The following is a 16620-nucleotide window of genomic DNA, read 5'->3' as shown; positions in this document are numbered from 1 at the left end:
TAGTGTTTGATACATTGCAATAGTGACTGTGCTTGATAAAGGTATTTCACTCGCTGTGGTACACATGGAGTCATGATTGGTGCTGTAGATGTTTCCTATTTTGGGGGCATCTAGGACCAGAGGGTACAGAGTTTGAGGATAAAGGGGAAGCCTTTTAGGACCGAGATTAGGAAAAACTTCTTCACACAGAGGGTGGTGAATCTGTGGAATTCTCTGCCACAGGAAACAGTTGAGGCCAGTTCATTGGCTATATTTAAGAGGGAGTTAGATATGGCCCTTGTGGCTAAAGGGATCAGGGGGTATGGAGAGAAGGCAGGTACAGGGTTCTGAGTTGGATGATCAGCCATGATCATACTGAATGGCGGTGCAGGCTCGAAGGGCTGAATGGCCTACTCCTGCACCTATTTTCTATGTTTCTATGTCCCTTTAGAACAGAAATGTGGAATTTCTTTAGCCAGAGGGTGGTGAATCTGTGGAATTCATTGTCACAGACAGCTGTGGAAGGCATGTCATTGGGTATACTTAAAGTGGAGGTTGATAGGTTCTTCTCTTAATGGAATGTGTTTCTTTAACAGCTTGGGAAATTATGGTCTGCCCAGTGTCAGTTGCTGTTTGATTTGCTGAATGCCAGCTGATGCAATGTTGACAACAAATACTTTGGGGGGTAAAAAATATAGTCGGCATTTCGGGCTGAGACCCCAGTCCTGCAAAGGGACTGTACTTTTTCCCATAGATGCTGCCTGAGCTGCTAAGTTCCTCTAGCATTGTGTGTGTGTTGCTTTGGATTTCCAGCATCTGCAGATTTTCTCTGTGAACAAATACTTGATTTTGCTTAGTTGTCTGTGTGCCCTATACTCAACTCTTTTTGCCCAGTTTCACACTAAGCATTGCCATAGTGTTGACAAACTGAGGGGTATTACTACCATGGCCCCATTCCAGTCCCATTTGTTGTGGAGAACCAGGATTACCATTGAAATCAGAGCCATGATAATAAATGGAGAGAATAGGGGTACCATGGTAGACTTAATTCCTTGTGATTCCATGCCCACTCTTTTTCTTTTTAAGCCCATCACCCACCACCCATACTGGGGCATTGGCCACCAGCAGCAGCTCACTAGAGTCCTCAGTCCCCTGGGCCGAAGGTTGATTAACCCTGTGGTTTCCGCTTTCACCACACGACGTCATATGTCTTCCAGCCAGAGATCCTTCCTCTTTCAGGAGTGGGGCCTGCGGAGCTTTTGTTGGCATTTCTGTAGCTTTGATTTTTTTAACGGGAGAGGGTTGCTAGCCCTTAACCAGCTCTCCTCCTTTTGCAGCTGGGCTTGGGACCACCTATGGTAGAGTTATGCCCACTTGGATCCCTCTCATTTTAGCCTCCTGAGCTGTTCCAGTGAAGCTCACTGTAGAGCAACACCTCATTTTCTATTGCTGCCTTCAGAATATCATGGAAGTCAGCAGCTTCAGCCATTCTGTCACATCTCCAGACTTCAGTTTCTGTCCTCTTCCCTTGGATGTGGAAACTTTAGAGAGGGTGCAGAGGAGATTTACTAGGATGCTGCCTGGATGAGAGAACATGTCCTATAAGAATGGGTTGCGTGAGTCAGGGTTTTTCTATTTGGAGTGAAAGGTGACTTGGTAGAGGTGTACAAGATGTAAAGAGGCATAGATCAAGATCGAGTGGACAGCCAGGGACTTTTTCCCCAGGGCAGAAATGGCTAATATGAGGGGTCGTAATTTTAAGGTGATTGGAGGTAAGTATAGGGGGAATGTCAGAGGTATCTTTTTTTCCACACAGAGAGTATTGGGTGCGTGGAATGCCCTGCTGGGGTAGTGGTAGAGGCAGATACATTAGGAATATTTAAGAAACTCTTTAGATAAGCATATGGATGATGGAAAAATGGAGGGCAATGTAGGAAGAAGGGTTAGATTGATCTTAGAGAACTATTAGGTTTACTGATGTCCAATAGGAAAGGAGCACCACTGTCCTGTGTGTGATTCCAGATGCGTAACAATGTGACTGACCCTCTGAAATGGCCTTGGCAATAAAGTCCACATCTTGTGAATGATTAAATAAAAAATTACACCCCAGTGATCAAGCCAATCTCTCACAGAATGTTCTTCATTTATAAACTACCCCACTCTCTTAACCTCTCTCCACTCCAAACTAATTAGAGAACTAACTCACTACTATACCCTGGGAAGAGAATCTGCTGTTCTACCCTGTTTTTTCCTGCGTGTGACTGTACCACCATCAGTCTGGTTGACTCTTACAGCTCTGGTCTGAGGAGCCAGTTTGGAGATGGACAGCCAAGCAAACCATGTCTTGTGAGCAAATAAGTAAGATAAAGTTTAAATATATGCAGCATGTTTCTGTGTTAGGTGGAATGGTGCAACAGAAACAGATCTAGTCACCCGCCCACTGTATCCCTAACCTCTGATTTATAGTGCCTGCTTAATTACAATGCCAACTGTGTAATAATTGCCTGTTTATCTCTATTACTGTTTGAGGAATGTCATTGTGTGCACAAGTACAGTTGTATTTAACTGCAATAGTAGTGGTGGCCACACTCCAAAGCAGAAACTTCTAAGGTCTTTCGGATATCCTGAGGTTAAGACATCTTCCTACACAAGTGGTCAGATTGTCTGAGAGGGTTATTTGAAGAGAGTCTTCAACCCACTCTATTGCAGAACAGTAATGGAATTGAAGCTATCTTGCGCTTTGAGCTTTGCTTTGAGTTGATTAGGGTACATGTGGAGAGGGTGTTTCCTGTAGTAGGGGGAGTGTAGGACCAGAGAGCATAGCCTCAGAATAGAAGTTTAGAAAATAGTCTGCACATTTATTTCTACTACTAAAGTGCATGACCATGCATTTTCTAACATTGTATTTCATTTCCCACTCTCTTGCCCATTCTCCTAATCTGTCTAAGTCGTTCTGCAGCCTAGCTGTTTCCTCAACACTGCATGTCCCTCCACCAATCTTTGTATCATTTGCAAACTTGGCAACAAAGCCATCTATTCCATTATCTAAAACATTGATATACAGCTTAAAAAGAAGTGGTCCCAATGCAGCCAACCAGAAAAGGATCCTTTTATTGGTAAATCCTTAAAGGATCCTGCCTCCTACCAATCAGCCAATGCTCTAACCATGCCAGTAACTTTCCTGTAATACCATGAGCTCTTAACTTGGTAAGCAGCCCTCATGTGTGGCACCTTGTCAACTGAAAGTCCAAATACACAACATCCACTGCATCCCCTTCATCTATCCTATGTGTAATCTCCTCAAAGAATTCCAACAGGTTTGTCATGCAGGATTTTCCCTTAAGGAAGCCATGCTGACTTTGTCCTGTTGTCCTGTGTCTCCAAGTACTCCATAAACTCATCCTTAACAACTGACTCCAACATCTTCCCACTCACTGAGGTCAGTTGAATGAAATACTTTCATTCAAAACTGAAGTCAAGCTGTGAACACAGCCTCTCACATACATTGATCAACATTAATTCAGGACACTCTCTCCTTCCTCACTGCCCTGTGTTTTGATGTTACTCCATTGACCTGTTCACCAGTGATGAACATTGTTCTGATGCCACATATGTTGTGTGGTTGAATGAGAAATGAAATGGTAGGCCTGCTCCAGTTCAGGTTGAACTGGAGCCAGACACACTCTGATAGTCAATATCCCATTCCTCTGCTTCCTATTTTGTTGCTGTCCAAAACAGCAGCTGTGGACAGGGTAGTATTTACCTCTTTGTAACCACAGAAGCTTCTAAAATTAAATGCATTCAATCTGGATTTGTGCATTTGGAAATTTGTCCTCAGCTGGCACCATTTGCATTGGGATTGAATTGCAGATTGAATACAGTGCTCGGTCTGTTCTGTATCGTCCAGTTAATGCAGCTAACCTCGGCCAAATCACCAGCCAGTAAATTTCAATGGTATTCTCTAACATTAACACCTAAATTGGTATGTTTGATAAACTGGCTTTCATTTCTATAGCATTGTCCGAAGCCATTCAAGTTCCTTTGTGTTAAGTCGTGGTTGTAATAAAGGAAGGCACTGGTCGGACTGCATTTGGGTCTCCTACCGAAAAAAGAATATGCTGGCATTGGAGAGGGCCAAGAGGAGGTTTACAAGAATTATCCCAGAAAAGAAAGAGTTAATACATCAAGAGAGTTTGATGGTTCTGGGCCTGTACTCACTGGAGTTTAGAAGAATGTGGGGGCAGGGGAATATAATTGAAACCGACTGAATATAGAATGGACATGGAGAGGATGTTTCCAATAGTAGGAGGGTCTCAGACCACAGGGCACAGCCTCAGGACATCCCTTTAGAACAGATGAGGAGGAATTTCTTTAGCCATAGGGTGGCGAATCAGTGGAATTCTTTGCCAGAGATGGCTGTGCAGGCCAAGACTGGGTATATTTACAGCAAAGGTTGATAGGTACTTAAGTATTTAGGAAATCAAAGGTTATGGACAGAATGGAGTTGAGAGGGAAAATAAATCAGCCATGATCAAATGGTGAAGCAGACACGATGGGCTGTATGACCTAATTCTGCTCTTATATCTATGATCTTATGGTAAGGAAACTGACTGGCAATTTGTGCACAGCAAGGTCCCACAAACAGCAATATGATAATGACCAGATAATCTGCTTTGTGTGATATTGACTGACTGCAGATCCAAGCGTTCCTGGCTACTCTCTAAATCAGTGCAGTGAGATAGGTTCATCCACTTGAGAGGGAAAGGGCAGCCTTTCCTAACCCTTTGGAATATGGGAGTAAACCGCAGCATCCAGAGTTCCAGATGGAACTGAATCCTGTTTACTGGCACTGTAAAGTGTTACACTAATCGATGCACTACCATATTAAGTATTCATGCATTCCTCAAAGGGCATAGGATTATAACTGAGGGCTGAGCTAAGGATTTTTACCTAAATTTAAGAACAAATTACAGGTAAAGTCCTTTTGAAGGAAACAAGAATTCTCTCTTTCAGAGAAGGATTCGTAAACTGGACACAGGCTAGAGCCCCTTAGCTAACTCCACTACCCAGCATGTGTCCCGCAGATAGATTGTAAATTCAAGTTGCTGGTGAACGCAGCAGGCCAGGCAGCATCTCTTGGAAGAGGTACAGTCGACGTTTCGGGCCGAGACCCTTCATCAGGACTAACTGAAAGAAGAGCCAGTAAGAGATTTGAAAGTGGGAGGGAGAGGGGGAGATCCGAAATGATAGGAGAAGACAGGAGGGGGAGGGATGGAGCCAAGAGCTGGACAAGTGATTGGCGAAAGGAATATGAGAGGATCATGGGACAGGAGGCCCAGGGAGAAGGAAAAGGGGGAGGGAGGAAAACCCCAGAGGATGGGCAAGGGGTATAGTGAGAGGGACAGAGGAAGAAAAAGGAGAGAGAGAGGACGAATGTGTGTATATAAATAAATAACTGATGAAGTACGAGAGGGAGGTGGGGCATTAGCAGAAGTTAGAGAACTCAATGTTCATGCCATCAGGTTGGAGGCTACCCAGACGGAATATAAGGCATTGTTCCTCCAACCTGAGTGTGGCTTCATCTTTACAGTAGAGGAGGCCGTGGATAGACATGTCAGAATGGGAATGGGATGTGGAATTAAAATGTGTGGCCACTGGGAGATCCTGCTTTCTCTGGCAGACAGAGCGTAGGTGTTCAGCAAAACGATCTCCCAGTCTGCGTCGGGTCTCGCCAATATATAGAAGACCGCATCGGGAGCACCGGACGCAGTACATCACCCCAGCCGACTCACAGGTGAAGTGTCACCTCACCTGGAAGGACGGTCTGGGGCCCTGGGTAAGGGAGGAAGTGTAAGGGCATGTGTAGCACTTGTTCCGCTTACAAGGATAAGTGCCAGGAGGGAGATCCGTGGGGAGGGATGGGGGGGACGAATGGACAAGGGAGTCGCGTAGGGAGCGATCCCTGCGGAAAGCAGAGAGAGGGAGGGGAGGGAAAGATGTGCTTAGTGGTGGAATCCCCTTGGAGGTGGCGGAAATTATGGAGAATAATATGTTGGATCGGAGGCTGGTGGGGTAGTAGGTGAGGACCAGGGGAACCCTATTCCGCGTGGGGTGACGGGAGGATGGAGTGAGAGTAGATGTGCATGAAATGGGGGAGATGTGTTTGAGAGCAGAGTTGATGGTGGAGGAAAGGAAGCCCCTTTCTTTAAAAAAGGAGGACATCTCCCTCGTCCTGGAATGAAAAGCCTCATTCTGAGAGCAGATGTGGCGGAGATGGAGGAATTGCGAGAAGGGGATGGCATTTTTGCAAGAGGCAGGGTGAGAATAGGAATAGTTGAGATAGCTGTGAGAGTCAGTAGGCTTATGGTAGACATCAGTAGATAAGCTGTCTCCAGAGATAGAGACAGAAAGATCTAGAGGGGAACTGATTAGGTCTGGAATCCAAAAAGAAGCGGAGAGCTTTGAGACCTTCCTAATGGGGGATGGAAGTATATAGGGACTGGACATCCATTCTTTTTTGATTGTTCAAATTCAATTCTTTTTTGATCGTAAATCTGTTTCATGGTATCTTGTTATTTGCTGGGAATCTGTGGTTGGATTTTAAACCATTGTTCATGTTCTAATTGTACATTTAGCTGACATGTACTTTGTAAGATTCTATAGAAGCAGCTGAGACATGGGGTCATAAGCAGAAATGTGAGAATGTTGTGCAAAACACAAAGGAAGATTTTTCTTTCTTCTCCTTCCTGTGCATCACAAAGGAAGAGAAGGGACAGTAAGGCAGCGTTCAGGGAGAGGAATACACGGTCGACTTTTCAAGCTTAGACGCTTCGTAAGGAAAGGAAGGGAGAGGAAGAAGTACAAGTTGGCAGGTGATAGATGAGATCAGGTGAGTGGTAAGGTTGGTGGGTGGGGGAGGAGGTTTTTGAAGTGAGAAGCTGGGAGGTGATAGTTGGAGGAGGTAAAGGGCTAGAGAAGAAGGAATCTGATAGGAGAGAAGAATGGGCCATTGGAGAAAGGAAAGAAGGAAGGGCACTGAGTAGAGGTGATGAGCAGGTGAGGAGAAGGGAGCCAGAATGGGGATTGGAAAAAGAATCAGTCGCTAGAATGGCCATTTGGTCCATTCAGCCATACACTACCATTCAGTAGTATTGTGCTTGTCTTGGCCTCATCACTACTTTCTCACCGTCCACCCCCATCCCCTCAACTCCCTTTCCAGTTAAATGCCTGTCTCCACAACTCACTGAAATTGTGGATATCTATGATTCACTGCCGTCCCCATCTTCTGCAATGGCCAACTCCTTATTCTAAAGCTATGCTGCAGGACTTAGGAAGCAACATCCTCTCAGCATCCACCACAGATCTGTATCTGCTTCAATCCTGTTGGGTAGAAGATGCAAAAGACCAAATGCACGTACCATCAGGCTCAAAGACAGCTTCTATCCCACTTTTATAAGACCTCTGAATGGTTACCTCGTATGATAAGATGGAGCCTTGACCTCATAATTTACCCCGTTATAACCCTCTGCCTTATTGTCTGCCTGCACTGCACTTTCTCTGTAACACTTCATTCTGGGTTCTGTTATTGCTTTCCTTTATACTGATGTGATGAAATGATCTGTATGGATTGCATGCAAAGTTTTTCACCATGTCTTGGTACATGTGACAGACAGTAAAGTAATTTACCTCACATTCTTCTAAACTCCAAGTGTAAGCACAACCTGCTCATCCTTTCTTTGTGTGAAAAACCTCTTCATCCCAGGAGGTGACCCAGTGAACCCTCTCAGTACTACCTCCAAAGGAACCACATCCTTCCTTAAGCGTGAAGACCAACACTGTACACATTGCTTCAGGTGTGGTCTCACCAGCATCCTGTAAATTCAGATCAAGCCTTCCCTCCTGCATGCCCTTTGCAGTATTCCATGAAATGCCCCAATTATTTGCTGTAACAACATGATAACTTCCTGCTGTTATAATGATTTTCCTTCTACCATTCACTCTAATTTTACATACAACTCCCATTAATAGAGCATCTATAACATATAAAACATCACAGGAGCATTAACTGATTAATTCCCTGGTACAATAAGATGGACACTTGACTCAATCCACCTTCTTGTGATTGTTTACCTGCATGCACTTTCTCCATAGGTGTTTATTCTGTATTCTTTTATTGTTTTACCGTGTTCCACTTCAATGTACTGTTTAAAGAATAGATCTGTATAATCAGTATGCAAGATAAGCGTTTCACTGTATCTCTGTATGTGGCAATTATAAACCAATTGCAACTCTAGTTCCTCCCTCTTACTTTAAAACATCTCTCAAAACGCACCTCCTAAACGCAAGTTTTTGGTTGCCTGCTCTAATAGCACAGTGACTTGGTGCTGAATCAATCAGGTAATGCTGCTGTGATTTTTTACATGTTGTAGATGCTATATTAATGTGAACTGTATGTAAAATTAGAGTGGATGGTGGTAGGAAAATCATCAGGCAGAGTCATACAGCACACAAACGGGCCCCTCAGCCCACAGAGTCGATGCTAACCATCAAACAACCTGGTCTCGTTTCCCAGCATTTGATCAATGCCCGATGTTTGGTGATTCAAATGCTAGATGTTGTGGAAGTACCTGAATCCACTCTGCCACCCACTCAGGCAGTGTGTACCTGGTTTCAACCACCCTTCAACCGTGGAGAGATGCTGTTCAGTTCAGGAGTCCCCCATTTCACTGAGGCCCCCGCAGATCAGAGGTATTTGAGGTATTACCCTGAATTTGGAGGGTTAAGTATTCTCTTGACCATCACTACTTTCTCAAACAAACACAACAGTAATTGTGTAGTGCCTTTGAATTTGTCAAGTGTCCCAAGGTCTGTCAAGGAACAAAATTTGACACTGAGTCAGGTAAGAGCTTGGGGATCTGAAAGCAGAGCAGCCAGTGTTGGAGCAATAAAACTAGTCTTGGGGCAGAAGTAGAGGACTGAGGAGTCTCAGTGGGCCTAAATGTAGTGATGGAGCAATGGGGTAGTGGGGGTCGAGGGTCTGTAATTTGTACCTCTAGGAGAAAAGGACAAGAGACTGGAGAGATGGGGGCTCATGAGCAGTTTTAATAAATGTTCTGCTGTGTCGTTGGATTGCAATGCGCTGACCCTGCACAACTGCCACTGATTAGCTGAATGCAGAGCTTCTAATTAAATACTTTAATCTCTCTCTTTGGCAGTGCCTGGAAATTCAGACCTTTCTGTATGGTTCACAGCACAAAAAGACCAGAGCGACTCAGCAAACAGTCCAACTCCTGTCCAAGTGAGTGACGCCTCGTTGCCTATCAGATCAGTGACATGAGCTGCATGAAGCCATTAGCAACTTTCGAGAAAATTGCCAGACTGCTGCTTTAACCATTGCATTGCCACAAGATCAGTAAGAGTTGCAACAGTAATTGTAGTGGTCTCCTTACTTGGTTAGTGTGGTCCAAGTTCTGAGACACACAGTCCAGCAAGTTTGATTTCAGAACTGGAGTGAATTTCTTGGAAGGTTTTGTGCTGTAAGGGTGCCATACAAATGCAAGTTATTGGTTTTGAGGTTAACAAGATATTTTGAGTCGTAGAAAAGTACAGCACAGAAACAGGCCCGTTAGCCCATCTCATCTGCACAGACGTGTTTTTCTGTGTGGGCCCATCTACATCTGCATTATAGCCCTCTGGATCCTTCCCATTCATGTGCCCATCCAAACTTCTCTTAAATGCTGTAGTTAAACCTGCGTCCACCACCTTTGCTGGTAGGTCGTTCCACACTCACACCACCCTCTGAGTGAGGAAGTTCCCCTTGGGCTCCCCTTAGATATTTCACCTTTCACACTAAACCTATGAACTCTAGTTCTCGTCTCATCCAACCTCAGTGGAAAGGCCTGCATTAATTTATCCTATCTATACCCCTTGTGATTTTGTGTTCTCTTTCAGATCTCCCTTCATTCTCCTACACCCCAGGAAATAAAATGCTAACCTATTCAACCTTCCTTATAACTCAGGTCCTCAAAGCCCTCCAACCCTCTCCTCTTCCATGTACCTATCCAAATGCCTCTTAAAAGTTGTAATTGTGCGATTGTACCCACCTCAACCACCTCTGCTGACACTTCATTCTAGGTACTCAATACCCTCTGTGTAATCTCTCAGGTCTCTTTTAAATGTCTCCCATCTTTTATCCATGTCCTCTAGTTTCAGATTCCTCAAGCATGGGGAAAAAATTATGACCATCCACCTTAACTATACCCCTCATGATTTCATAAACTTCTATGAGATGACCTCTCATTTGACACATGAATATTAAGGGAATAGAGGGGTATGGATGATACACAGGAAGAGGACACTCCATATAAATTAGCATCAAGGTCAATACAACATTGTGGGCCAAATGGCCTGTCACATATGTTCCATGACATACACACCTCGAGTAAATTTCTCCGGGGTTGTAGAAGGGTTGCTCAATCTATGTAGCCTAGAAGGGGAGACAGGGCCTTAACTTACTATTGCAGACAAAGGACCGTACTCCCTCAATGGTGTCTTGGAGTGCCAGTTTTAATATTATATCTAAATTTCTGGGGTTAATGTATGAACTGCTCTGAGCTCCTGTTTTCCAAGGTTCTGGAGATTTTTTATTCTGCTTTTGATCAGAACTTTTCCAGGAGGTTCAGATGTGAGCAAATTTTTCCAAGCTCTTTTTCGGTAACCTTGGTTCCTGTGAGAAATCAGCTCCTTGTTTTGGCCCAGTGTCTCCTGACATTGCTCACTGTTCTATAGTTAGCAACGTTGGACCGATAGAAGAATGGGACAGGCTGCAGATGTGAGGTTGTTCTGGTAGTAAAGTCACTGTTTGTTACAACAGTGATTCATACAGTCATAACATAGGTCTCTCATCTCTGTGTTGTACTTGGCAGGAGTGCTAAAACTGAGATTAAGCAGTGTCTTAGAATCATACAGCATAGAAATTGGCTCTTCAGCCTAACTGCTTCATGTCAAACAAGATGCCCTTCCAAGCTAGCCCCATTTTTAGATTAATTTATCCCATGTACCTTGAAACATCAAAACATGTAGTGAAATGCATCGTTTGCCTTAATCAAATCAGTGAGAATTGTGCTGGGGCAACCCACAAGTGTCAAAGCTCAAACTAAATTTATTATCAAAGTACATATATGTCATGATATGCAAATGTGAGATTAGTTTTCTTGCTGGTATACTCAGAAAATCCATGAACCATAATAGGATCAGTGAAAGACTGCACCCAACAGGGCGGACAATCAACCAACGTGCAAAAAATAACAAGCTGTGCAAATACGAAAGATAATAATAATAATAAATAAGCAATAAATATCAAGAACATGAGACAAAGAGTCTTTGAAAGTGAGTCCAAAGTTGTTGGGAACAGTTCAGTGATGGGCCAAATAAAGTTGAATGACATTATCCCCACTGCTTGAACAGCCTGATGATTGAGAGGTAATAACTGTTCCTGAACCTGGTAGTGTGAGTTCTGAGGCTCCTGTACCACCTTCCTGATGCCAGCAGAGAGAAAAGAGCATTACCTGGGTGCTGGGGGTCCCTGATGACGGATGCTGCTTTCCTGCGACAGCGCTCCATGTAGATATGCTCAATGGAGGGGAGGACTTTACCCATGGTGGGCTGGCCCATAGCCACTACTTTTTGAAAGATTTTCCATTCAAGTGCATTGATGTTTCCATACCAGACTGTGATACAACCAGTCAATATACTGTCCACCACACGTCTTTAGAAATTTGTGAAAATATTAGACGTAATGCCAAATCTCAACAAATTTCTAAGGAAGTAGAGGTGCTGCTGTGCTTTCTTTGTAATTGCACTTACATACAGGTCCTCTGAAATGATAACACCGAGGAATTTAAAGTTGCTGACCTCTCCACCTTTAATCCCCTGATGAGGACTGGCTTGGGGAGCACCGATTTCCTTCTCCTGAAGTCAATAATCATCTTTTTGGCTTGGCTGATGTTGAATGAGAGATTGTTGGTGTGACACTTCTCAGCCAGATTTTCATTCTCCCTTCTATATGCTGATTCACCACCGCCTTTGGTTTAGCCACAGACAGTGGTGTTGTCAGTAAACTTGGATATAGCATTGGAATTGTATTGGTATTGAATATAGATATCTCTCCTCACCCTATTACTGCTATCTTTGGACTACCTAAAATTTCCAGTAATCTTTCTCCTTCAGCCCGTAGAATGATTGCATTTCTTACTTTAATGGCGAAAAGATGTATCTTACAACATTGGAAAGAGCTTAATGCTCCAACTACCTTTTTTCTGTTTTCTCAGACGATATTATGCTTGAATTTGGAGAAAATTAGAAGCAATCTTTATGATTCCTCACTTAAATTTGAACAGACCTGGAGATCTTTTATTCAATATTTTCATTTAATGTAATTTTTTTTTCTCCTCTTTTTTTGCTCCATATTTATATACCCTTCTTGTTTTTTTTTTACTGTTTTTAATGGAGGTCGGGATTGAGGACGCGATTTTAAGTTTTTTAACTCTGCTTGGTTCCAAGTTAGCCCATTGCTTTGCTTTGCTTTTAGTTAGTTGCACGGTGGTTTTTTTGGGGGGGTTTTTATTTCCTTTTCTCTATTGGTATATATATATAAAAATTAGTATACTATTATGTTACCTTAGTATGTTATGTTTAAATTACATTGTTTGTATCATTTTTTTGTATTAATATCTCCTGTAATTTTATTTTATTCTAACAGTGTATTAGTGCCTGTATGGCTTACCCTTTTGTATACTTATTCAATAAAAAGATTTAAAAAGAAAGAAAGGAATTGTATTTAGCTACATAGTCATGAATGTTAAGTGTGTAGAGCATGGGGTTAAGCACACAGCCTTGTGGCGCACTGTGCTAATGGAGATCGTAGAGGACATGCTTTTGCTAATTCAAACTAACTGGGGTCTGCATGTGCCAGTTGCACAAGGAGGTATTGAGGCCAAGGTCTTGAAGCTTATTGATTAGTTCTGAGGGGATAATAGTATTGAATGCCAAACTATAGTCAATAAAAAGCATCCTGATGTATGCATCTTTGCTGTCCAGATGTTCCAGGGTTGAATGAAGAGCCAGTGAGATGGCATCTGCTATAGAAATTGGAGTAGAACCAAATCGCTTCTCAGGCAGGAGTTGGCACCAGAGGTTTTGCTACACTTCTGGTGCAATCATAGCATCACAGGACATACATACAGTGGCATGCAAAAGTTTGGGCAGCCCAGTCAGAATTTCTGTTACTGTGAATAGCTAAGTGAATAAAAGATGACCTGATTTCCAAAAGGCACAAAGTTAAAGATGATATATTTCTTTAATATTTTAAGCAAGATTACTTTTTGATTTCCATCTTTAACAGTTTCAAAATAACAAAAAAGGAAAAGGGCCCGAAGCAAAGGTTTTGGGTACCCTGCATGGCAGTATTTAGTAACACCCCCTTTGGCAAGTATCACAGCTTGTAAACACTTCCTGTAGACAGCTAAGAGTCTTTCAATTCTTGTTTGGGGGATTTTCACCCATTCTTCCTTGCAAAAGGCGTCTAATTCTGTGAGATTCTTAGACCATCCTGCATGCACTGCTCTTTTGAGGTCTATCCACAGATTTTCAATGATGTTTAGGTCGGGGGACTGTGAGGGCCATGGCAAAACCTTCAGCTTGCGCCTCTTAAGGTAGTCCATTGTGGATTTTGAGGTGTGTTTAGGATCATTATTCTGTCGTAGAAGCCATCCTCTTTCCATTTTCGGCTTTTTTATAGACGGTGTGATGTTTGCTTCCAGAATTTGCTGGTATTTAATTGAATTCATTCTTCCCTCTACCAGTGAAATGTTCCCCGTGCCACTGGCTGCAACACAAGCCCAAAGCATGATCGATTCACCCCCGTGCTTAACAGTTGGAGAGGTGTTCTTTTCATGAAATTCTGCACCCTTTTTTCTCCAAACATACCTTTGCTCATTGCAGCCAAAAAGTTCTATTTTAACCTCATCAGTCCACAGGACTTGTTTCCAAAATGCATCAGGCTTGTTTAGAAGCTCCTTTGCAAACTTCTGATGCTGAATTTTGTGGTGAGCACGCAGGAAAGGTTTTCTTCTGATGACTCTTCCATGAACGTCATATTTGTGCAGGTGTAGCTTCACAGTAGAACAGTGCACCACCACTCCAGAGTCAGCTAAATCTTCCTGAAGGTCCTTTGCACTCAAACGGGGGGGTTTGATTTGCCTTTCTGGCAATGTTACGAGCAGTTCTCTTGGAAAGTTTTCTTGGTCTTCCAGAGCTCAACTTGACCTCCACCATTCCTGTTAACTGCCATTTCTTAATTACATTACGAACTGAGGAAACAGCTACCTGAAAACGCTTTGCTATCTTCTTATAGCCTCCTCCTGCTTTGTGGGCATCATTTATTTTAATTTCAGAGTGCTAGGCAGCTGCTTAGAGGAGTCCACGGCTGCTGATTGTTGGGAAACGGTTTGAGGAGTCAGGGTATTTATAAAGCTTTAAAATTTGCATCACCTGGCCTTTCCTAATGTGAACAAGCCATAGCCCTAACAAGCTACACACATCAAATTTGCTGGTGAACGCAGCAGACCAGGCAGCATCTCTAGGAAGAGGTACAGTCAACGTTTCAGGGGTCTCGGCCCGAAACATCGACTGTACCTCTTCCTAGAGATGCTGCCTGGCCTGCTGCGTTCACCAGCAAATTTGATGTGTGTTGCTTGAATTTCCAGCTTCTGCAGAATTCCTTGTGTTTACACCCTAACAAGTTAATTAAGGTCTGAGACCTTGGTAAAAGTTGTCTGAGAGCTCAAATCTCTTTGGGTGCCCAAACTTCTGTATGGTGCTCCTTTCCTTTTTTTCACTCTAAAATTGTACAAAACAAAAATAATACACTAATCTTGCTTAAAATGTTGAAAAGAATGTTTCATCTTTAACTTTATGACTTTTGGAGATCAGTTCATCTTCTACTCACTTAACTATTCACAGTAACAGAAATTTGACCAGCGGTGCCCAAACTTTTGTATGCCACTGTAGCACACAGACAGCAGCCTGCCACTGTTTGGCCCATTAAGACTCTAAACCTTTCTTATTTGCATATCTGTCCAAGTACTTTTTAATGTTGTTAATGTGCCTGCCTCAGCCTGTTCCTCTGCCAGCTCATTCCACATACATACCACCATTTGTGTAAAAAAAAATGTTGTCTCTCAAATTTCTATTAATTCTCTCTCCTCTCTCCTTAAGCTATGCCCTCTAATTCTTAATTTTCAAACCTTGGGGAAAAGACTTGAGTGCGTTCACCTTACCTATGCCCCTCATGAGTTTTTTCACCTCTGGAAGGCATGGCTAAGGAAACCTACTATAGGATTATGTAAGGGATATAGTGGAGACGAGACCATTCATCCAGAACAGACCATACTGGCATTTATGCTCCACTCTAGCCTCCTCCAGTCTTTTCTCCTGGACATCTGGCAGCATAGCTCTCCGATTCAGATTTAGATTTATTTATCATGTGTACATTGAAACATATAGTGAAATGCATCATTTGCATTAACAACTAAAACTCCCAAAGATGTGCTGGGAGCAGCCCACAGGTGTTGCCACACATTCCATTACCAACGTAACATGCCTTCAATGATCAGCAGAACATACCAAATGGCAAAGCAACAGCAGCAAAACAAGCCACATTCCTTCCTCACCCACCCACATTCACAGTCCTCTAACCCCAGAATAGGCCGTCGTCTTCGACCTCTAGAAGACTCATTGAATCGCAGACATTGTGCCTTTGACTTTCCCATTCCCTGCTCCCTTGAATGCCCATCCAGCCTTCCCTTAAACGTCTAAACTGTTTGCCTCAGTCAGTCCCTGTGGACCAGATTCCACATTCCCATCACTCTCTTGATAAAAAAAGTTCCCTGCCTGTTTTCTCCAGTGATTCCCAATTAACCAGGGTCCCTGCTCACAGTTATTCCTGCAGAGAAAGGACATTCGTGCTCATTGATGGTTGATGTCTCCTCCTCGAAAGGAATAGCCTGCTAGCAGCCTCTCATATCTACTGGGTGGACACATAGGAAGCTGAAGACACCTGGGTACTAAATGTCAGAACTAGTCAGCACCTGCGTACAAGTAGTGCACAGAGAAAAAAATTACTGTTTTGGAACATTTTGACCTTTTCTTTTGGCCCACATTGAGAAGGTTTCATTAAGCGCTGCTTGTTGCTATTCTCAACAGGTCTCCAGAACTGACATTGGCTGAAGGACAGACCAGAACAAATCACTTAAAGCAGAGATCTCCATTTTGTGCTGTGAAACCAAAGCATGGTATATCAGGAGGTAGCAAAGGAAATGTCTATCCCTGACTGATGAATTACACTCTCTTCACCCAGTGTATTGGCCGGATCTAAGGCTCTGCACCTGAATTTCTCAATGCAAATATACAACCAACACCACGTATTGGTACTTGAACAAATCATGAAAGTCTTCCTCAGATAATTCATGCATCGTTGGTTTATCACTTTGACTGTGTGTCCATTAGAATGTGGAACTTAGAAAAGTACAGCCCTTAGACCCACTCTGTTGTGCTGATCTTTTAATCTACACGAAGATCTAA

General features: G+C 43.1%; 1 protein-coding gene across 1 annotated transcript in view; it reads left to right on the top strand.

Annotated features, from left to right (window-relative positions):
• ttc23 (tetratricopeptide repeat domain 23) overlaps positions 1 to 16620 on the top strand; it is a 77539-nt gene that overhangs the window by 59557 nt on the left and 1362 nt on the right. The window contains exons 10-11 of the mRNA XM_072282806.1: positions 9195 to 9277; positions 16243 to 16343. Coding sequence (XP_072138907.1) covers positions 9195 to 9277; positions 16243 to 16343 — 184 coding nt within the window. The remainder of the gene's footprint in view (positions 1 to 9194; positions 9278 to 16242; positions 16344 to 16620) is intronic.

This window comes from Mobula birostris, chromosome 18, assembly GCF_030028105.1.
Source record: "Mobula birostris isolate sMobBir1 chromosome 18, sMobBir1.hap1, whole genome shotgun sequence".
Taxonomy (NCBI): domain Eukaryota; kingdom Metazoa; phylum Chordata; class Chondrichthyes; order Myliobatiformes; family Myliobatidae; genus Mobula; species Mobula birostris.
This window is presented reverse-complemented; position numbering and strand designations above follow the sequence as displayed.